The sequence below is a fragment of the Alosa alosa genome, chromosome 9 (assembly GCF_017589495.1).
Source record: "Alosa alosa isolate M-15738 ecotype Scorff River chromosome 9, AALO_Geno_1.1, whole genome shotgun sequence".
Classification (NCBI taxonomy): domain Eukaryota; kingdom Metazoa; phylum Chordata; class Actinopteri; order Clupeiformes; family Clupeidae; genus Alosa; species Alosa alosa.
This window is the reverse complement of record NC_063197.1, coordinates 3,337,022-3,360,820: the sequence shown is the minus strand read 5'-3', so window position 1 is coordinate 3,360,820 and position 23,799 is coordinate 3,337,022. Positions and strand designations below refer to the sequence as shown.

At 45.1% G+C, this 23,799-nt stretch overlaps 1 protein-coding gene across 8 annotated transcripts in view; it reads right to left on the bottom strand.

Moving 5' to 3' along the window:
* rabgap1l (RAB GTPase activating protein 1-like) overlaps positions 1–23,799 on the bottom strand; it is an 88,677-nt gene that overhangs the window by 10,617 nt on the left and 54,261 nt on the right. For 5 of the 8 annotated variants that reach the window (XM_048253239.1, XM_048253240.1, XM_048253241.1 and 2 more), the window contains exons 14-19: positions 17,709–17,822; positions 16,218–16,292; positions 13,986–14,111; positions 11,805–11,948; positions 9,747–9,788; positions 4,411–4,539 (exon numbers count right to left, since the gene is read on the bottom strand). In XM_048253239.1, coding sequence (XP_048109196.1) covers positions 4,411–4,539; positions 9,747–9,788; positions 11,805–11,948; positions 13,986–14,111; positions 16,218–16,292; positions 17,709–17,822 — 630 coding nt within the window. Of the gene's footprint in view, positions 1–630; positions 953–4,410; positions 4,540–4,995; positions 9,696–9,746; positions 9,789–11,804; positions 11,949–13,985; positions 14,112–16,217; positions 16,293–17,708; positions 17,823–23,799 lie in introns of those variants that run through there. The other 3 variants (XM_048253242.1, XM_048253244.1, XM_048253245.1) reach the window with 3 other exon arrangements.

Genomic DNA, 23,799 nt, shown 5'->3' with positions numbered 1-23,799 from the left:
TGTGTGTGCCTCTTCACTCGTGCTTCCCGTCTGTGGGACCTCGGGAAGGTGTGAGGTGTGTCACTGTATCAGTTGGCTTCCCCTCCAAACGTAGTTTGAATATTTAAATGAAAGCTTGTTACGAGAGGACTCAGAAACGTCCAGTTCAAGAGAAACTGGGTCACAACATTCCAAAATCACATTACAATCTGAAGACCAGCTTCACAAAAGCACTCACACAGATACACACAGACTCAAGCATAGAGTTCTCTTTGAGTTAACATTAAAGTATAATTGGAAAAAAAAACTGACAGCATGTAATGATATTACTCCCCAGACGTTTTACTGACTGCAAGGAAAGAGAAGAAAGCATTTATGGACCACACAGGAACTTCTCTGTGCAGTCACACACACACACACACACACACACACACACACACACACACACACACACACACACGTATATGCACATAGATTTTCTCACACACACACACAAGGCAGTTGGCTAGGTTACTCTGAAAGTTGAGTTCTGCATCTGTTCTAGTCAGAAAGAAGTGCTAGTCAGGCAGACCTGAGCTGAACCAAACCAAACCACAACCCTGTGATACCTTTTAGCTTCCTGTGACCGTGGAAATGAAGTGCAGACCTTACCACACATCGGGGCTTGGAGTCGGCCACCAGGTTGGCCAGGAAGTCCTCCTCACAGATCTGGTTGATGACGTGCGCATCGTACGCCACCGTGATGGACACTTCCTCCATCATGTTGTTGCGAGCCCGATTGAGAGTGAGTGAGTGAAACGGCTAACTCCAGAACGAGGGAGAGAGAGAGAGAGAGAGAGAGAGAGAGAGAGCACAGGCGAGAGCAACTGGCCGTGGCGCTCACAAGAGAGAGAAGCTACTCTGGCAGTCTCTCATGAGACAGACCACGCCCCCTCTGGAGGTGGGAAGAAAGCAAGCAGGAGAGCCTTCAGGGACACACACACACACACGCTTGTGTGCGGACTCTTACAAACACACCTGCTATTGTCTCTGGACTGCTCTCTCAGGTGTGTAGTGATGTGGAGCTGAAGATCAGGTGTTCCTCTGGACCTCAGTCCCCTACAATAACACTGTGTGGACCGGAGAGGAAAAGAGCTTCCGTGTTCTCTCACTCCTCTTGCTTCTTTCTCTTTCTCTCCGTTTCTGTCTCACACACACACGTCCTTCTGTCCTCCACGCTCTTTTTCCTCACTCAGTTTGCACAGCGCATTCTTTGCAGTCCTCTACTGATAAGTCCCGTTAGCCCCACGTGTACTCTCTCTCTCTCTCTCTCTCACACACATACACACACCCTCAGAGTGTGTAGTGAGTGGCGGGTGGCAGGGAAAGTGTGTTCTTCTGTCTGACGTAAAGGAATGACTCAGTCTTTCTGCAGAACACTGGGAGCCCTCAGCCATTAGGGTCTGTGTGAGGCCAGCCTGTCCACTCCCCTCCTGTCCAGTGCACTCAGTGGGAGGAGTGGGCTGCTTTATCACTCCTCATATCAGCCAAGGGGAAAGCGCTGCCTCAAATCCTTCCTGCTCTCAGCACAGCGCTGCTGTCTCTCGCTGCCGTGTGCTCGCTAGCGCTCTCCTCTCCTGTACTCCATTTCTGAGGCTTGCTCTATTTTTACATTTTTCTATTTCCTTCCTCTCTTATCTCGTGTTCCTCGGCAGAGGAGAGGGTTAAGCGCTAACAGGGGTTTAATGTGTAGCCGGCTGCAGGTAGGTACACACACACACGCACACCCAGCACAGTTTAATCCCATGCACACCCAGGGAGTGGTCTCCCCGGCTGACTCGGCTTTGAAGTACGCTCCTCCTAAACCCCTCCAATGTTTCGGGGTCGCCTCGGAATGCTAAGTCTCCCCTTTAATATTTTTTTTCCAGGGGTGGTGAACATTCAAATACCTTCCCATAATCCCCGAGCTGAGCGGCAGTCTGCGTGGGTTACTGCTCACACACGGAGTCGGCCCTCTTTCGCCACGAGCAGGTGCCAGTGAATTCCCGCGCGCCTTAAGCTGATTATCAGCAAAGCTGAGTCTCTTTAAAATGTACACAAAAATCAAAGCAGAGTCCACAGCCTTCCTTCCTCTCTCGTCTGAGGTCTCGCTGGACCATGGGAGCAGAAGAAAATGAAGTGACACAGACTAATGACGAGATGGCTCCTCTGGCAGAGAGGAGTATGAACACTGGGTCGGACTGTAGCCTCTGGCACATGTGCTGTGTGCTCATAAAGTCCACATATGAGAGAAATGGAGCAGGGTTTTGCTGAGTTCCCCTCATCCGTTTCTAATAGAACATGCCCCCCTCAGAGAGGCAAACACACATCCACAAATACACACACACACGTACAAATACCCAAGCATATGCACACACACACACACACACACACACACACACACACACACACACACACACACACACACACACACACACACAGGAACAGAAATAGAAACAAAAGCTTGCACATGTAAACATGCTGAAATACACAGACAGTACACAACCAGACAGGGAGAACTTCACAGACTTTTCATTAGCAGCAGAATCTTCCAGAAAAAGAGACAGGGTCAAATCTGTGTTGCTACATTTTACTTTTTGCAAGTCTTTGAGCCAGACTGACACCTCAAAGAGTGTGAGACTTTCTAAGCTGCTAAGGCTGACAGTACTGGACCTGTAGATGGACCTGCTGAGGCCTGTGCTAAGGCCACTAGTGGACCACCTCGGGCCATGAGCCGATGCTCACCCCCCTGCATGGCATAACAGCCTCTAGGCTCCTGGGGGTAGCCGTGGCCTACTGGTTAGGGCTTTGGGCTTGTAACCGGAGGGTTGCCGGTTCGATCCCCGACCAGTAGGAAAAATGTGGGCGGGTTGAACACTGCTCTCCCATGCCCACATCCACGGCTGAAGTGCCCTTGAGCAAGGCACCTAACCCCTCACTGCTCCCCGAGCGCCGCTGTAGCAGGGTTAGTGCGTGCTTCACCTCACTGTGTGCTGCTGTGTGTGTGTGATTGGGATAAATGCAGAGACCAAATTTCCCTCATGGGATCAAAAGAGTATATACTATATACTTAATATATATATTGTATATATGTATATATAGCCTAATTGGCAACATGAGCCAAACAGAAACTGAGAGGAAAACTACAATGCTTTATTATTTCCCTTCACTACTTCCTCACTCTTTTCCTCCATCTTTCTCTCTCCACCTCTCTCTCAATCTGACTGGCAGGCTTTTTCCTCCCACCATACCAGTTCAGTTCACCTTCCCTACTTTGCATGGAAACTACCACTGGTCTGACACACACCCAGGGTCATTTGCGAGTCATCCCCAGATTACTTAACACCTGGCTACACACTTTTGGACCACTTCAACACAGCTAGTCACGCAATGGTTGAACATTTCTTTGTAAGTTACCACAACATGAATGTCTGTAATGTTTACACAGAGGCATTTCTGAACCTCTACAAACATCCATGAACACAAGACAGTGATGAGGTGGGTGACAAAGGGTGTCAGTGAGAGAGTAACAAAACTCGTTCAAGAACTGAAAAACTAACAGTGGCAGCATTACATAAAGAGAGAGAGAGAGAGGGAGAGAGAGAGAGAGAGAGAGAGAGACAGAGAGAGAGAGAGAGAGAGAGAGAGAGAGTGGGAGGATATGTGTGTTGGAGAGAAAGAGTAAAATGCACCACAGTTGCGGTTGTGTGCCGGTGGTCGGGTTATCTTGCTTCAAATCACTCAAGCTCCTCTCCCTTCCTTCCTGAGTCCTGTGAGGCTCTACTACCTCTTTCACCGCAATTACACACACACACACAGACAAGACACACAGACCCACACACACACAGTTCAACACCATGCTAATATTTATGAGACAAACTGCAGCAGTGGCAGGTTCTTGCTGATCCTCGGTATTCCCAGAGGCTTATAAACTCACCTCTCCATCCTGACCCAACCTTCTGTAGACACTGTAGCTCAGCTCAGCCCTCCCAGGAGAGCAAGAGTGCCAACACCAGCGCTCACTCTTCATCATCTCTGCTTCTAACCTGATTCAACATTTGCTGAAAACATCCCCAAACAGTGGAGTGCTGCATACTCTTTTGTATTGAGCTTGGAAATGTATACACAGATACATACGTGTGTATCTGCGCCATGTTTAGGATGTCTATGTCTCTGTGTCTCTCTCTCTCTCTCTCTCTCTCTCACACACACACTGTAGCCGACTCTGGATCAGGTCTGGCTGACTGATGGATCTTCCCTGCACTACTCTTGGCACTCAACATCTACACATCTGAGATTGCAACTTTGACTTGAAGATAAAAAATAAGAATGAACACACAGTGTGACACACTGTGCTCCAGTATAGCTGCCTGATGATGAGAACCCTGTGTTTTTCCAGGGCTCAGCTCCTACCTTGATGTTGCAGGCCTGCTCCATGAGGCGCCGGGCGTTCTCAGCAGCGCGGTAGCGCTTGGGCAGCTGCACCCGGAAGAACTTCAGGGCGCCCTCGAAATCAGCCTGCAGCAGGTCCTCCTTAGAGGTCTGAAAGTGGACAGAGGAGAGGTACAGACATGGGGAAGAGTGCCTCATTTAGATGTGGACAAGTGATGCTTTACTGGACATTAAAGCGCCATGCTTTACTCACGCTTCACTAATTAATTTAGGCTCACAGGTTTATACATAGATCTATTGGCTGAGTTCTGAAAATAAAAACAGCACCATCTTCTGGTAAAACTTTTATCCTTTCAATACATTTGACCATGCCAAATGAGAATTTTAATTAGGCTCAATTACACCATTAAAATCCATCATTGCTTTCTGCTCATGCCTCATTTAAACCACTATGCACTACAACACTAACTCAAGATTCAATTTGGTGTTCATATTGACCAGACCAGCTCCATTTTAAGCACCTTAATTGAGCATGTTAATTTCTTCTTAATAATATTTCCCTAACTTCTGAGATTGTTTATCTCTCCTGATGTTTCCTCTCTCTACCTTATTCATCTCTGAGTTTGTCTTTCGTCCCTCCCCCTCTCTCACCGCCAGGAGTCGGGGCACGAAGAGGCGGTGGCTCATCCCCAGAAGCCCTAGCACTCGGGTCGTTGAGTCTGTGCCCAGTCCCACACCCTCCCCCATGTTCTCCTGCCCAGGCGCTCCGTCCTCCAGGGCCAGACGCACAGCTGGGGGCAGCGGCAAGGGCAGTTCCTTGTCCGGGATGAAATCCAGGGTCGTGTCACACGAAGACTCCTTTTCGCCTTCTGAATCCCCAGGACAGGAGGTGAGGCTGGGGTTGGCAGAGTCACTGGGGTCACAGCTCTTGTCTGCCATTTTTTGTTCCGTTTTGTTGTTACTACTGCCTTTTTTGGTTTGGTTTGAAAAAGAAATGAAATGAGTCCTGGGGCAGTTTAGCTATCTTGTAAGTAAAAAGGTTTTGAGCGGTCAAAATGTCCATGCTCCACTCCTGTCACCGCACTATGAGGGGTCTCTGGAGAGTTCTCCCAACTGATCTGGCACAGGAGCTAGAGACTAGGGCGGAAATGCAGCAATAACCAGGGTGAACGCCAAGAGACAGGCTGGTGATAAACATGCCTCCACCTGCTCCACGTCACTTTAGCACCAAACAGAAGAACACTCACCACCAACTCTCCACAATTGAAGATAGAAATGGCTTTTGAGGATCACGCAGTGACTACATGATGGCTTGGCGGTGTCTTTCCAGTCAGGAAGCTGAAAGCCAATGTCGGTCATATGGTCCTGTTCAGCATGCCGGGACTGTTTATCCTCCGATGACTCTGCCTTCCGCCCAAAACTGTCAAATTAGTGCACTGTTGCCTGGCAACAGACTGGCCGGGTGTGTGGGAACAGTGAGACAGACGTGAAGCGATACATCTTATACATTCTGATTTCCCTTCCAAAAGGAGAACCTTCCTCTCTACAGGGAGACCGAGAGAGGGGGATTTAACACGAGAGAAAGAAGATGATATAGTCAAGAGAGAGACAGAGTAAAAAAAGATGGCATGAAGCGTGGGAAGGCCACAGAGGAGAGGAAACCGACAGATTCCAAGTTTGCTTCAGCTGAGTGCTTCTATTCTGCCAACGACCGAAACGTGAACTATCAAAACATTGCACTTCAAACAGGCACAGCTCTTTATTCACAGCTTCCTGTCCCAGAGAGAGGCTGAGGGAAGAGGCAAAATGGAGGCTGTTTGTTTAGTCTCGCTCAGTAAGCATCACAGACAGATGGTCCACTTCCCTGGCCACTGTTGTGGCAAAGCTTTCTAGACGTTTCACAGATCCTTGAGCGGAAGAAAGGGGCAACAAAATTTCAGAGGTATGTTTGCGTGATTGCAGAGTTGCTTCCTTCTGTTTCCAAGTTCACCATTCAGTAAGGAATTAGTTTTAGGGAGAGTTGTCAGAACTGTATTGTTAGTGCAGTCACTCCCAGCAGAGTTCCTTTCCAGTAAGATGGAAAACAGGCATGGAGAAGCCCAGGTCCGCAAAGATCAGATCCAAAGCATGGAGGAAAAGAGAGGAGGAAAAAGGAGAAGAGCAGGAGTCTTGCCGTTGGGGAGCATAGATGGGTAGTGGTCTAATGAGTGGCCGCTGGTCCGTCACCACCCTCTTGCACACATCCACAGCCGTCTGCATCCAGTCTTCTCTCTCGTCCTTCCAGTATCAGGCCTTGGACGTAGCAACACCAAGCTGTTCCACTCTCTCTGCTGCAGAGGTCGCACGCTGACCAGAGAGAAAGATGAGGTGGAGGGCACAGGAGCAGAGAGCTGGTGGAGACGAGACCGATGCTAGAAGTGGCGGCAAAGAGGAGAGGAGAGGGAGAGTGCGGGAGGAGGCAGGTGTCGAGCGGAGAGGAGTGGCAGATGCAGATGCAGGGGTCCTGACGCAGGCAGGGCTGATGGTGAGCTGGTGGTCCTCATGGCTGGAGACAGGGAGAATGACAGCGCCCTTTTCCTCAGCACGCTAGCTGCTGCTGCTAACTGCTAACGATGCTCAGCGCTAATGCTTCTGCTGATGCTGCTTCTGCACACGCTCTCTCTCTCTCCCTGACGGCAGTCAGGAGGGCATGTGAGCAAACAGAGCGAGAGGAAAAGAGAGGGGGAGGAGGAAAAGCGAGAGAGCAAGAGAGAGAGATGGCGAGGGAGAGGGAGAAGGGGGGGCTGTGGGGAGCCTCCAGGGAGAATGCCGTAATAACTAGCCAATCAGAGTGAGACAGTGCAACCCCCCTCACTCACTCACCCCTCCCGTCTCCTCTCTCCTCCCCACCTCCAGCTCACACTCACACATGCACTGCCTGCCTCCATCCTTCCCTCTCAAGCACATCTCTCTTCCACCACAGCTAGAGCCACTACACTACCACCGCCCAGTGTGATTAGTCAAACTGTAATTGCTGAATACCCCAAGGTAAAGCTTTATCCAGTTTGATGTAAAACAGTCCAGACCTGTATTCATTGTATCCCAATTATGCCAGGGAGAAAGGATTTTCAATTCTGGGATTTTGTCACCAGAAGAATCTATTTTGTTGCACAAACTTACAGTACATGGAAGCGAAACGGTATCAACAGTATATCTGCATGCACTAATGGCATTAATACCCTATTCATACATTGTTCTTTACATAGCCTAGTATGTAGCCAGCTGTGTAACTAGGTCAAATAAAAAAAACAACAGTGGAAAACCCTTACGTCTCATAGAAGGGCCTACTCTATCATCAGAAATTGATACTCCTTGTCATTGGGAAACCCAACCATGTGCAACATAAACTCCAGGAGAATCAATGGACACAGAATCCTTTGTTGCTTGGATGATGGAGAACTCATTAGGTCTCACTCAAAACACCACAGAATCTACAGTGGCAGCAGGTCGATATGCAGCAGTCCACATGGCATACTGTACACTTCCCTCTAGCTCAGCTCTGCTCTGCTCTACACAGGCTGCCCAACACCACACAGACTCCACCGTAACAGGCATGTGCCCTCTCCTGTGGAGGGAAGAAAAACACTCAAACCTACTAACTACAACCTCTTTTCTTTTTCCTCCTTCACACTGATACTGTACACATGTACTGTATACTAAAAGATTACAGCAAGATTCAATGCAATGGTCATTTCTGGAGGACAAAGTATGTTTTCCAGTTACTGTCTGCTGTTACACATAAAATATTCTGCCAGCTAGAGATGGTTAAAAATCTTACTCTACCATACTCTACCAGAACTCAGGAATTCCCTTCCTGTGTAATTTCATGTATTTCGTTTAGTTGTCATACAACATTGCCAGACTGACCACTGACCACCATTTGACTTTGGAACATCAAGCCAGTCACTTACCCATTTCTCGGACACGTCTGATTGGCTGTTAGTGAGGACTCAAGGAACTCTTATTGGCAATATGTACTGGTATATTAGATCACAAACAAATGTGTTTTTTTCCATGTTAATTCAACTTAACTTTAACTTAATGGTATAAAATAATTCAAAGTGTGATTGGTGTGTTTACAGAACCCCAATTCTACTGTCTTGTTGGGGAATAAAAAGAAAATTGCTGGGACAAGTAAATCCATATTTTAGCAATTATTAATTATTAATTATTATTATTATTATTATTATTAAATGGCTAGAAAACTGCTGTGTAACTACACATTATTGTTATTTCTGTAAGAGAAATGTCTTCTTTTAAATGAATTCCATGAAACCAGATGAGTAGATTGTACATAATAGTATTATGTCCCATTGCGCCCCCTGCAGGCCATGCATGGACTGGAGGCGGCACTGAGGAGATGATTAGTTGATAGGTCACACATGGGATAAGACCCTTACATAAGACATGTAAGACCCTGTATTCAGCTCCCAAAAAATATTAGTTTTAACAGAAAATGGTGGAGCACTGAACACTGCTGCACAAGAGAAGCTGCAAAGGCATGATAATGGTGGTTGGGTTCCTGGTTAAACTGGTGCAAATACATGTTCATATTTTCATCCTTATCTTACAATTATAAACAATTTTATTAGGATCCATTGTGAGCAACATGTCTTTCACCCGGACACCATAGCAGAACAATGCAAAAACGTTGACATTGAACACGCCCCTGTAGTTTTTTTCTGTCTACAAACTGATCTTGCCATAGGATCTTTCTCTCTCTCACACACACACTGTACATTTGACATTCTTAGATACCTTGGCAACATACATGCAACCATATTAGCCAAGACACTCGAGTTTTTGTTATGCTTGTTTTGTCATGCATGCTACTTTAATGAAAGTATTCCTTCCTTTAAATGAATATTGTTTGGTTTGTTTAGCTTTTATCTTTGGTCTGCAATTATGCAGCTTAGGTCTGCAATTAAGTAGAGAGCGAAAGCATAGGTGGTGATGACCTCTTCAGATCAATACATCACTGTCTGGCATTCTCACATGTTGTGTGTGTGTGTGTGTCTTTCCAAAAGAGACCAGTAGAGGGAGACACACACTGCCGAGTTAGCTAAAGAGCACCAGACTGGGCTGAGACTGCACTCTACTCTGCTTGGATGAGAACAGCACTCCGCTCCACATCCTTTCCTCCCATCTATTCCTTTAGTGGCATTTCATCATTCCTTTAATTTCTGCATTTCTATATTTCATTTGCTTCTTAATGCATGATGCAAACCTCTTTAAAATGCCTCATTAATAATGGTGGCAGGTACGGTCTCAGAGAGCTGTGATCTGTTGAGCAGAAATGAAACAGATGGTTAACATACCTTCAGGAGAGCCAGGGCCACATTGAAGATGATGTTTAAACCCTTAGAAGAAAGAGAGAAGAAAATATTTCAGAACTAATGTGTGATCACACCGATAGTACTGTGCCTGCCCCACACACACACGCACACACGCACACACACGCACACACACGCACACACACGCACACACACGCACACACGCACACACGCACACACACACACACACACGTTGGCACACAGCTGCACTGACAGGAACACTAAGAGGCTGGGGCTGGTGGGCTGAGTGATGGACGGATCAGTGGCGGAGTTGGGAGAGGGAGAGGGGGAGGAAGAAAGGGACAGAGGGGAGGAAGGGAAGAGGGTGAAGAGAAGAGGGGTGGGAGGAGGGAGGTGAGCAGGTGGCATCTCAGCAGCGCCGAGCCAGCCGGTGCTGAAGTCAGCTCCGCATGGGAAGACCCATCTCCTCTGTCGCTCAGACAACCCGTTCACATGGCAACACCGAGCTAAAAATATCCTCCCTGCTCTATTAATAACGGGGAGGGGAGGGGAGGGGGGCAGGGGTGTGTGGGGGGGGGGGCGCGCACCTCTCACAACAGCCCCTAGATGGCACCGGGTGTCAAGACAGACAAACTGCCACTGTTTGGACTGAAAGACAAGTGTGTGTGTGTGTGTGTGTAAGAGGGAGTGAGGGAGAGAGAGAAAGAGAAGTGGTTCTTTCATGTCACGGGCATGCTGCCATGCATGTTCAAAGAAGCGTGGGTGAGGGGAGGCTGCACCATCCCTGTCTCCCAATTAGCATCGCTTGCCCACCTGCAAACTAACACAGGTAACCATTCAACCATTCTCTCTCTCTCACACACACACACACACAAAGAGTTTATATGCAGGGCCTATCTAACAATTAACACAGTCGAACACAGAGTTCAATCTGCTGTGTAAAATCCAAAGGCATGTACATGGGTACTCTCTTAAAAGGGAGGTGACGACTACAGAGAGAAAGGGAGCATTTAAAGAGGTGATGCAGCTGAAGAAAAGAGAGATTTGAAATGGGTGGCAGAAGGTGGCTTTATGAGGGGAAGATAAGATATGCAGGTAGAGAGAGTGAAAGGAGAGGGCAGAATGAGAGATGGAGGAGAGAGAGAAAGAGAAAGAGAAAGAGAGAGAGAGAGAGAGAGAGAGAGAGAGAGAGAGGCAGTGAATGAGAAAAAGATCATAAAACTAGGAGGGTTTTTAATAGATCTACATGCAGAGAGGCAAGCAAGTCGCCGACTGAAATGAGCAAACTTTTAATTGTTCCGCCTCAGGGCAAAGCAGCACGGAAATGAAGAGTGTGGGGGTGTAACGTGTGTGTGTGTGTGTGTGTGTGTGTGTGTGTGTGTGTGTGTGTGTGTGTGTGTGTGTGAGCAGAGCAAGGGGAAGGTAAGACAATCTCAAAGGCCAGAGAGCATGGCTGTGTGGTGGATCCAAAGAAGCGCAAGGTCGCGCTCACAACACTATGAGCAGCAGAGCGAGAAAGAGTATACACACAGTTCCCATGCTTCTTTAAAGCGCTCGCCCCATCTCCATAGCAACCTAATCCAACCCCAAACAATTATCACTCCTCCCTGGAGAAATTATCTTCATGGGCTTATTTTTTATTCTTCCACTCAAATAAACACATAAAAGCAAAGGAAAGTGGACCATGCCCTTGGGCAAGGATTTGTGTGAGATGTGTCAGGGGATGTGCGATAATCGTTACACTTTGCATGAGTGAGCAATGTCTGAGAAACAGAGATGTGCCATGCTCAGATACCTTTACTGACCACAGACATGGCACTTACGACAAAGATGACCATGATCTCTGAGGGTAGTCCAAAGGGCTCTGTGCACGTTGGAAGGAAAGGGGCAAGCATGTGTGTGTGTGGTGGTAGTGTCCAGAGGTTATAGGGAACATACCATACCATGAAGATGACCACTGAGACAGATTTTTTTTTTTTTTTTTGGGGGTTATGCAGATGTGCATATGTCTCTATGTGTGTGTGTGTGTGTGTGTGTGTGTGTGTGTGTGTGTGTGTGTGTGTGTGAGAGGGAGAGACGTACCTCACAGAGCAGCAGGTCAGTGATGTGGAAGACCATGCAGAGGGGAAACTTGGCAGTGAAGAGCGTGAGGAACCACTGGGAGGCGTACATATGGGCCTCCAGGTTCATCTCCTGGAAGTGGGACCACAGCTCCGGGATCTGCTCCTGTCAAGAGAGGGAGAGAGAGAAAGAGGGGGATGAGGAGGAGGAGAGGAGGGAGAGGTACATGGAGAGGTGCAGAGTGAGGGACAAGTTGGATCACAAATCCTGCGGGGAAAGGGAGAGAGGAAGAGAAAAGATGGAGGAACCCTTGTCCTGTCTTATTTGGCTCACTCACTGTTATGGGAAAACACATAGAGTCAACACACCTAATCTGAATGTGAGCGCAGAGAAGGGGTATAAGGGGAAATGGAGAGAAGGAGGGATAGAAACAGGGTGCGGTGGAGAGAAGGAGGGATAGAAACAGGGTGAGGTGAGAAAGAGAAAAGGGGTCAGAAAAAAGTAAACAGGTGGGAAATAGAGTGTGACAGGAGATGTGAAGTTAGAAAGAGAGAGCCTGAGACTAAAAGAGAGGACTGAAGGGTTGCACATGTCTTCAAGAACTCCATTAGAACAAATGGAAAAGAAAACAAAGCACTGAGAGCACAGAGCCCTCGGGGGAGAAGGCCCTATCCCACATGGACAGGTGAGTACATCAAGTCTCAGTTGGGGGCTGGAGAGGAGACCGAGACATGGAGAATGCAGAGCAGCACAGACGGAGGAGAGAAGGAGAGAGGACGAGTGAGAGAACAGAGAGAGGAACTCGAGGAAGACAGACAGGGAAAGAAAGAGAAAGAAAGAAAGAAAGAAAGAAAGAAAGAAAGAAAGAAAGAAAGAAAGAGAGAGAGAGAGAGAGAGAGAGAGAGAGAGAGAGAGAGAGAGAGCAGATACCAGTCGATATGAAGAGTGTTGACAGACTTCCAAAATGGCACACTGCATAATGGAAATTAGCATCTTAACGTGTCAGCCCCCCCACAGTGAACTCAAACAGCAGCAAGCAGTCAGACAAGAGGCTAACACAGGCTGACTGGAGCAAAGCCCTGCATATTCATCTGCTTCACTGGAACATGCTGGGGAATGAAGGGAAGTCATCAGGCCGACAGAGGGAAGGAAATGAGGGGATGAAATGATAAAGATGGCTTCAGAGAGAGAGAGAGAGAGAGAGAGAGAGAGAGAGAGAGAGAGAGAGAGAGAGAGAGAGAGAGAGAGAGAGAGAGAGAGAGACTCTGATGCTTTGGTGTGCTGGTAGCAGTCGATGTTAATCCCCTTCCGTTGGCGTCTTGGTCAATGCTAACACGGTTCTGTCTAGTGCCCAATCAGCCACACTTGAGCCCTAACTGGGTTCCAGCGCTGGAATTAAAAGCCCATTTCCACTGCATTTGGGTCTAACAGCTCACTGCGCTGCTCGCTGACACAGAGCAGACCACTTCCAGATACTCACCAGGGATTCACACACACATGAACTGCTGTTCCAACACTCATCCACACTCCGACATCCACAGACACACACACAGAGTGCATGCCTTAAGACTCCCAGGAGCCCACAGGCTGCTGAATGCCATTAGCTTTTAGCTGTGCCTTGTAGCCATGTAGGAGCACCACGTGTGTACATTCTCCCTCACATCCGTCCTAGAGGTCAAACCTACTGTCCAAATACCTTTGTCAAACTCTCTTGACACCTGAAGGCACCACCTCCATCTACTCTCTGCATTCTTTATAAAGTGAAAGTCAGAATCTCCTTGGGCAATATGCTTTCATATTCCTTGAATCTCAAAGTTGGTTTTAATTAAAAGACATAGCCCTCAGTAATGATCGATCAGACTATTCCCTTTTTACTGTTTATGCTCTGGACAAGTTTTACAGATTTAGCCTCAATGTTATTACACTATTACACAAGGAGGTTGGAAATCTATACCACATTTGAGGAAACAAATGGCATGAGTGCGGCAACTATTTCCCACATATACTGTTTGTGAGTTCAAGAATATGAGGCAGAGAGAGTGAATACATATCTGAAGGCAACCAAAACATAACAACTTCCCATATGGGGTCAATACATTTTAATAAGCAACTGAAGAGATATTGCATTTGTTAATGGTACACGTTTGTAGTTGCAGTCATTTCATATTTGGCTTTGTCGGAGAGCCCTCCAGAGGTCTTTACCTGCAGCAACCGCTCCAGCTGATAGAACTTGCAGTGCAGTTCTTCAAAGTTGTTTTTGTAAAGAGCCCTTAGTCCATACTCATACATGATCTTCACCAGAACACAGAAGGCCTGCTCCTCCGGCATCTACAGAGAATGAGAGAGATGGGGAGACGGAGAGGTGGAGAGAGAGAGAGAAGAGGTGAAGTGAAGGACATGAAGGTGGTCAGGGAGAAAGGAAGGAAGAAGAGAGAGAACATGTGACAAAAGAAATCCTTAGGCTTTTCAGGCTGTCATGGTTAGGGTTTTGTAAGCTGCGATGAAAGGCCCACATTTGTTGCTTTGGAAGGAGGAGAGAAAAAGCAAAAGAGAGACACAGAGAACGAGAGAGAGAGAGAGAAAGAAAGAGAGAGCATATGTGAAAGATCTGTAGAGAAGAGGGAGAATACTGAGTACACTTGGGAAAGTGCCAGAGGGTGAGTCTGTACCTATCAGTGTTAGTACCGGTATGTGTAAAAAGAATGCTGAAATTTGGATATATGACAGTGTGCATCCATTTCTCTGTGGTGTGTGTGTGTGTGTGTGTGTGTGTGTGTGTGTGTGTGTTAGGGCAGGGCAATGCCATCTGCATACACATATACATCTAGTGTATATGGTGTGTATGCATATGTGTACGGGAGTTTGTATTCGTGTTTAGAGGTGTGTAGAGGGTATTAAATGAAGGTGACGGTGTGTGTGTGGGTGTGTGTGTGTGTGTGTGTGGGTGTGTGTGTGTGTGTGTGTTGAATAGGTTCCTGCAGGTAGATGTGCGACACCATTAATATTCCTGACACCCTCCGCGCCCTTAAGCATTCTGAAGGAGCTCTTCAGCCCTCCTCTGCCTATTCTCCTCTATCTGCTCATTTCTCTCTCTCTCTCTGCAAGACCTTCCCCAGCCCTCCTCCCACTGTCTGTGCTATCCACCTACCTCTCATTTCATTCCCTTTTTGGCATCACATATTTCCTTGTCTCTTCATCCTCTCACCTTCTTTTGGTCTCTGAGGCTGTTTCCACATGTGGTCCATTTTACATGAGAACCAGGAAGCAAAAAAAAAAAAAAAATCTATTTACCTTGCATCTAATTAATCAATTGTTCAATGTGTACGGTATATTTTTACGGTTATTGTTGTTGCTATTATTACTGTTATTATCAGTAGTCTATAATTATGATTTGAACTTTATTTGACTTTACTTTAAACTAATTATTTCAATGCTAATTTATTGTTTATTTTTATTGTTGTAAGCTGCTTTGGATAAAAGCATCTGCTAAATAAACATAAACATGAAGGCAGTGTGCAGCTTGTATTTCCCAATGTGGCTTGGGCTGGCAACAACACAAACTGAGGAAGGGGAAATAGAAAGCCACAGTAACTTGCCTGCTTTCACTCTGCAACAAATTATGTGAGCAGCTCGGATAAGAAGGGTTTTGTGGAGACGGGCAGCAATGCAAGAAGAATTTGCAGCTTTGCATGCAGAACACGCATACCCAGTTGTCACACAGCTCTCTAGTCTCTATTTTAAAAGTTATTAGCATTTTAGGAAATTGCATCTTAGTTAAAACCGTCACAGTGATTTATTTATTTTGGGAGAATTTGGATCCATCAGTGGTAATAAATAGCTTTTACTTCCTGGTTTCAGATCTGATAGCTTTCACATCATATGAACTGCACAGGTGAACTGTAACCCAGAACTCCATTTAATGGATGACTTGGGCGTACTCCCTTGGTGTGCAGTTGAACCAAACTAAGGACTCAAATGGACTCCGGTCTGCACATACAACTCTAGAGTGAAAGCACCCAGACGTTTCTCTGCTTTGCTGGCATCACTCTCCTTTCTGACCCCTAAGAGGAACCTCGGTCTCTGGCAGCATGTCTTCTTTTTACCTGCTCTTTCTCAAACGTCTCTCCTCTCGGTCTCTTTCTCTTCTCCTCCTTATCTTCTGCCTGCCTCCCTCACATACTGACCCCAGCCTTCTACTCGCACGGTCTGCACCTTTGATATTTGATGCAGTTTGCTGTGCATGCGTGTAGGCAAGCATATGTATCTGTGGACCTAATATAACTCTACCTGTATGCATGACTGACTAGTGTGATTAAAGTGTGTGCATGAGTGTGTGTGTGTGGTGTTCTATTTCTGTGTGTGAGTCTGTGATGCGCTTATGCTTGTGCGCCTGTGTATGTGAGCATGTGTGTGTATATAATCTCTATTACGTACATGAAGCAGCAAAACGGCTGCCAAAAAGGACTGTCCCTGGCAGTAGCCAATCTCTTCGTCGTAGACAGAGTAGGCCTGCAACAGAGAGAGCATCTGAAGTTAGAATCCCAGAGTCAACAGATTAAAGGATGTTTTCGGAGGGCTGGTCGTTAAACCAAGCAAAGCTCACTTATCACCAGTCTGTGAGGTTTGCTTGATATGGTAAAATTAGCCCAAGTTGTTCTGCTCATGCTGGTCTGAGAGCAAATATGAGAATATTTTAATGTTTATGAGAATATTAACTGGCATTAGAAAGACAAATGAAAACAAAACTTTTGAAGGAGCTATTGAAAGCATTAGAATCTGGTAGACAGTAAACACCCGGGTGTTTTTTTTTCTCACAATAAAAACACTGAAGCCCATTTACTGGAAGAGGCTTCAGCAGAGCTTGAGATATCGGCACCAGTTTCCATAGTATGAGAATACGTTGTCATTTTCTCATCCAGCATTCGATCATCCGGCAACATACCTCACAAAACAAAACCCCACAAACACACACTCCACAGCCAAAACCCAAACACACTCTCAGTCCCAGAGGTCAAAAAGTTAAACCGGGATAAAACAACCTGAAAAATTCAAAGTCAAAAACAAGTAAAAGTCATTGTCCCCCTCCCTCATTTTCATTTCTTTAACTGACAGCTCCTCTCATGCCAACATTCCCCTAATGTCTACTGGCTGTTGACATAATCCACTGATAGCATCAACAATGCGATGTCTGTGTGTGCTTTACTCGGTCTGTGTTTCAGAATATGTCCCATCACACCCGGATGGGGAAATTGTCTCAGCTCTTGGCTAATATGAAAGCCTGACTGGCAATTTTTAGTCTTCTTTAATCTCCCAGTGCCAATCAGGAAATGGAGCAGTTCTTAAGCCCCTCTCAAAGACGCTTTAAACAAGAGAGATGAGAGACACACATCCACTCTGCACACTCACTCACACACACACACACACACACACACACACACACACACACACACACACACACACTTTGCCATGTCCCTGACAGCAGTAGAGCAGAACTATCCACACCTACAACAGTCTTGGAATTAGCGCCACGTCCAAACAGCACTTGTTCATATCCCTGCAAAAACACATACATCTTGACAGCCTTACCCCTAAATGCTCAACCTTTCTCAGCTCACAATGAAATGACGTGGATGGCTGGTTGTGGCTGCAGATGCTAAATCTCTCATGAGGTTTACTCTACCTCCACACTTGCAAACTAGCTGTGCATCCCCAAACATATAAATGGAACAAAATTAACATGACTGAGGTACACAATGGAGTGAAGCAAACAAAAATAAGTCAATGGCTAGGATCACAACTTAAAACATGAGGATGGGTCTCAGAGAGTAGGCTAACAAAATGACACTTGCAGATCTACTCACACTGAAGAAATGAAGTATGGGCAGCTGATTCTTTGACCTTGTGATTCTGTGCCAATGACCTCACCTTGCAGATCTTGTAGAGGGAGTCCTGGCCATCGCCATTGGTGTCCTTGAAGTAGTCATGAGCAGGGAAGGTGCGGTGGATGTCCCGTGTGATGACTCCCTCTTGTGCAGAGTCCTAAGACAAAAGGACACACACAAACACACAGAGTATTGAGAATGCTGCCATTTCAAAACACAAATCACATCAACTACAAAGTTAACATTCAACAGAACTTCTAAATCTGTCAAATGGGTCATTCCATGTTAAATCACATAAGGTTGTTGCAGCAGATTTTTTGCAGAGATTTTGTCCAAACCATGTGTCCCAAAACCTGTAAAATATTTCTGTTCAAATCCTATCTCTTTATATTTTTTAGATCTTGATATTGTAGGGTTATGAATATACCCTTGCTTCACTGAAGGAGAACACTTGAGTTCACTCATCGTTAAAGGGGCAATTTCTTCTACGTTTTCTCACTTTTTGCTCACAATTTTCACTACAAAGCTCCCCCTACAGCTTCAGAATATATATTTTACGATACTCCTTGCTTGGCGTTTCCTCTTTTCTTTTTTGCAGGCTCTGCCATGACTAATATCTGAGAAAGTCCATCGCTACCTTGTTCTAGCCGGTGCCTGGCATGTATCTGTGTAGTGCTGTAAAGCAATTTGTGACATTTTCTGACACTGATGTCGGCAGCTCACCGGACCGAAGTTGCAAGACTGTTTACCAAACCTCATACTGTACCATGTCACTTCAGCAAGAGACATGTAAAACAATGCAGAGATATCAATTTCATGACACCACTTTTAAAACACTGCCTACAAAATGGTTTGAATGAAACACTAATGAACCAGAGCTTGTGGGTAGTAATACTAGCATGGCTTTAGACCATAACCATACCCTCTGTCAGCCCCCCTCATTCCTCTTTTCAAAGCCGGACTTCTGAATGCCTGTATGCAATTCAGGCAAGAAGCTTGTGTGTCTAATCTGCTGCAAATGCTTCCTGAAGGAAGACCGTCAGCACAGAGTTCTGGGAGGACAAGTGTGAGGAGCAGATAAAACAGGCCTGAGCACTCACAACCGAGCTGGTAGAGAGAAGAAAGGGATGACGCAGGGCAGAGAAAAAAGGATGGAAATAAGATGGCTAAACACAACAGGAAGAAGAGGGGAAGAGAAATAGTGCATTAGTGATAAAACAAGAAAACATCCAGTATTTTTTTATTTATGAAGTGTTATAGACATAGAGAACAGCCAACAGTCACTTCTTCCAACATCCCTCTGCAAACATCTGCAGCTGGAATGAGCCCAGAGACTAGAGGAATAAGGATAGTCCACTAGAGGAATATGGATAGTCCACTAGAGGAATAAGGATAGTCCACTAGAGGAATATGGATAGTCCACTAGAGGAATAAGGACAGTCCACTAGAGGAATAAGAACAGTCCACTAGAGGAATAAGAACAGTCCACTTAGATGGAGTCTAAAGTAAACGCTGTGTTTTACACACAGTACATTTACACAGACAGTTTAGTTGAGCTGTAGTTATAGCTCGGCTAGATGACTGGACTGGACTACTGCGTTTACATGCTGGATGGGAATCGAAGGGGAGAGGAACTATTGACCGAAGTGGGCGTGTTTTACTCCGCTACGCGGCATAGACCATCTAGATGCTCCCCTCCCTGTTAATAAGAACGTTAAAATTGATTAGCTTACTCACTAGCGAACTTTGCATCATCAGTGTAACTAGTTAAATAGTTGACATTACTTGTTGAAAATGTTTGTATGGACATTGTGGAGGATGTGGGTCATTCCACGTCAGTTCAACCAGGGCCCACGCACTTAGGTCTCAAAAAATTCTGAAAAAATTACCAGGTGTACCTATGTTACCCAGGAGACACACTGTAAAATTACTCTTATGTAAGATCAATACTTTCCAAGATACAGCCAGTTTTACAGGGGAGGGGGTGTCGATTTTTGTTCGGCCTCTTTTTTGTCAAAGTTCACAAGCCCACAGCGCAAGAACTAAACCATGTAGGAGGCTCAAATTTTGCATGCTGGTACATAAATAGGAATAGTATGTAGCAAAATCGTCACGCTTGGTCTGGATAATCCTGCATGGTCATAGCTGTCCCTCAAAGTTGATACAAATTTTATTGGAGTTTTTGGCTGGTCTCTGTTTAAGCCTTCAGAAGACTTCACAATCTTTCTTTTTCACTTTCCACCCTGAACATGGGCAAAATGCACCATTGACATCAATATGTTTTGTATAGAGCTACCACAGGTTACTCTATACAACCACAGGTGGCAGTGTGGTGACTCTATAGAAAATAAAAAAGAAAGATTTGCATAAGACAAGTCAAATTGGTGTTTTCAAAAAGAAGGGATCATGGAGAATAAAGAAAAACATATTTAAGAAATCTTTGTATATTCCCACAAGGTGTTTGGGTGCTCTGAAAATGATAACCAAAATGATTTTTCAGACTTTGAACTGCTGTTCAGACCCTGAAGGGATTTGTTTTCTGTTCATTGCTTTTAGTGAGAGTGTTTCTACTTATCTCAGTAAGGAAAATAAATCAAGAGCCTATGTTGAGTACAAATATGTCTTCTGAAGGTTTAAACAGAGCCCAGCCAAAAACTCCAATAAAATTTGTATCAACTTTGAGGGACAGCTATGGCCATGCAGGATTATCCAGACCAAACGTGACGATTTTGCTACATACGATTCCTATTTATGTACCAGCATGCAAAATTTGAGCCTCCTACATGGTTTAGTTCTTGCGCTGTGGGCTTGTGAACTTTGACAAAAAAAAAAGAGGCCGAACAAAATCGACACCCCCCTCCCCCTGGCTGTATCTTGGGAAGTATTGATCTTACATAAGAGTAATTTTACAGTGTGTCTCCTGGGTAACATAGGTACACCTGGTAATTTTTTCAGAATGTTTTGAGACCTAAGTGCGTGGGCCCTGGTTGAATTGACGTGGAATGACCCATGTTAATTCATGAAATAAGGTGCAATTTATGAGTATGTAGCGTTGTGGCATAAGGCTTTAGTAGTTATCTTGCTAGCCGAGCAAAAAGGGCTGAAGACTGAAGTGTGTAGAGGTACGCATGCGTGAGTACCACAGTCCTCAGCCTCAGTAGCACAGTCGCGTATACCTGCTTAAGTAACTCCAGCACTTTTTGAATTATCTACATGTAGGTGTGTTAGTCGGACTGAAAGAGCTTTGATTTCCTCCTATTTCAGCCGAGCTAACATGTTTATATGTATTTAAGAACTTCGGTTTGGGTTCGTTTTTTGAGTGTCATGTAAATGCATTCCATTCCAAATGTAGGCATTCACTCATGAAAATCATTTCAGCTTAGTCTAGATGTGAAATATGTCATTACTATTTACTTTTTGTTGATGCCGGTAATCAACTTCTTAAGGTTTTATCGTCTGATACCAATTTCATGTTGATGTTATTATACAATCATAAAACAATGCACAGTGCATGTACCAGTAATTCTGGGGGTCATTGGCAATGTCAAAGACCCCACTCTCCATATTTTAAGTCAATGTAGCATAGAAGTGAGTTATTTTCAAAAAAAACTGCAAAAACATGCAAAAATTACTTTTACACAGTGATCTATACACTACTATAATAATACAGAAACTAAATTACAAATCGTTGAAAAGCCTAAGAGCATTAATGTCACCCCAGGTACGCAAGCACTTTCACTACGGTCAGAGAACAGCCAATCAGCTGGCAACAAAACATCAGTCAGCGGCTAATGGCGCTATCTGACACTAGCATCGAAGGACTAATCCAATCGGCCTGGCTTTTCATTCCTGTCTTGCTGCAGACTTCAAACATCTCCCAGCGACCCACATGGCTTTGCTTGCCCTTCAGAGCAATCTGCCACCCCACCAAAGGTGCCCCCTCCCCCTGTGCCACAGCTGCTGAAGGGAGATTGTGTTTAGGGACCAGAAATTCATACACGTCCTCCCGTGCCTCTGGCAGCTCTGTTTCTGATAGCACATGAGTAAAGCGGAGCGGCCTCACACTGTTAAAATAGTTCTCCTTGCAGCCATTGGGTTTAGTTTCCCGGTGTTGGAAGGTTAAAAGGATTTCTTAACCCAGCTGGGATCTGTTAATGTTTTTATATTATCCCACTGCAAAAGGCAGCAGGCTCATGCTACAAAGCCACAACTCAATCAGAGAAGCAGCAGTGGCCGGTTACAGTGATGCCAAGGATGGGCAGGTCATGGCTTTGGAGAGGTGTAGACAACTGAGACAGAGAAGTAGCTGATGACCTTTTGACAGATCGGCATCAGAGCTGCACTGAGATCAAAAGTTATAAGTGTCTGTGCTAATAAGTGTCTGTTATCAGTATGCACAAATTAAAAGCTTGTTTACACATGTCTAGATTTTTTGCTATGGCAGTTTTGTGGCATGTTGGCATATAACATTTTGGCATGTAACATTTTAAACAGCAGTCCACCTAAATTGCAGAACACAAGTCTAATATGCGGGAGCAAAGGGTAGTTGTGCGTGTGTGTGCGTGCGTGTGTGTTGTGTAATGGGGTGGGTGGTTGCAATGATGGTTCCGACCAATTGTGTTCCGTGGTTCGACTGCACTGACCTAGGCTATATCATAATATAGCACAAGTAGCATAGGCAATGGGAAGGATGACTATATTGCCTTAATTTCCCCAGCACTTCTCAAGCCAAAATGCACCTCATGAATGAACAAAGGCTAATAAATAAATAAAGCTTTAAATCTCGATGATTTTATGAGCTCTCCCTGTCTCTTATAGTGGGCATAGTTTACTTTCTTGGCTACATTTAACTATAAACAACTCCATAATTCACTCAAAAGTCAAGACAGTCACTGTGTGAACCTCTATGACTTAAGCACAAATATAATGCGTAATATGAAAAAATAATCGCATTGGACTCTGTGTGTACACTCTGTGCAACATTTTCAGGCAACCACTGCACACACATACAATCAAACACGTTATTGTTTAAAAAAAAATGTGTTTTAATCTGTTTACACGGATCCACAGAATCAGCATTTTAGGAAATCTTCACTTCGGAGTGCGCATTAAAAAATATATGTTTTGAGGGACCTAAAACTCCATTTACGTGTAAACGAAAGGCCCAAACGCATTAAACTTCTGTGCAATCCAAATATCAATTCACACCAAAGAGGAGCCATAGCAACATCAGGAAGGGTCTGGAAATATCCCTTTGACAGGGTGAGTTGTAAACAATTTGATTAAATTAACAGCGTGTGTCATTACAAATTAAAAGCATCATTACTCAACTAACACCACTCGGGAGAGGAGAATTGGCCTCCCTGGTCACCTGCACATCAATTTGCCTCCAATCATCTCCGGCTGCTCAGACAGAACTACTGCTCAGGTGGGGATAAGAGAGTCCTTAACCATGCTTTAAAACACCAGGGGCCATATTCACAAAGAATTTCAAGGCTAAAAGTAGCTCCTAAGTGGCGAATTTAGGAGCAACTCCTAAAAAGGGCGCGTCACTCCTAACTTTAGGACTCCTAATTTTTTTCACTAAAAGTAATTCACGAAGCATTTTAGACCTAAAAGTAGCACCTAAGTCTGGGACAGCTTAAAAGAAGTCGAGAGGACTCCTAACTCACTAAGACCTATTCACAAACAGCTTTTTGTGGCTTCTCTTAGTTTAGGAATTAAAATTTTTCCTTATTAAGAGTAGGTCTGAAAGGCTTTGTGAATAACTTTTAAGAGAAAACTCCTAGCTAAAATCTTTTAGTGCGATTTAGGAGTACTCCTAGTGGTAAGATAAAAGGCTTTGTGAATACAGCCCCAGATCCACTTAATGCTTTTTGGCAGTAAAAACACCTGGTTTTGATCAATATTACTTTTAATTAGCTTGTCACCGTCTTTAAAATGGCTGAGGTCAAAACAGTACAAATGCTCTGTGTGAAGTGGTAGCCGTCACCACTTTCTGGGATTTGACACCACTGTGATGGGAAACAGCTGCCTTTAGTTCCATTTATGTCACTGGAACAGAGTGGCTCTTTTTGTTTCTTTTAACAGGAGCGATTGAAAGAGTCGCCTGCAGTTAACTATATTTCATGGAA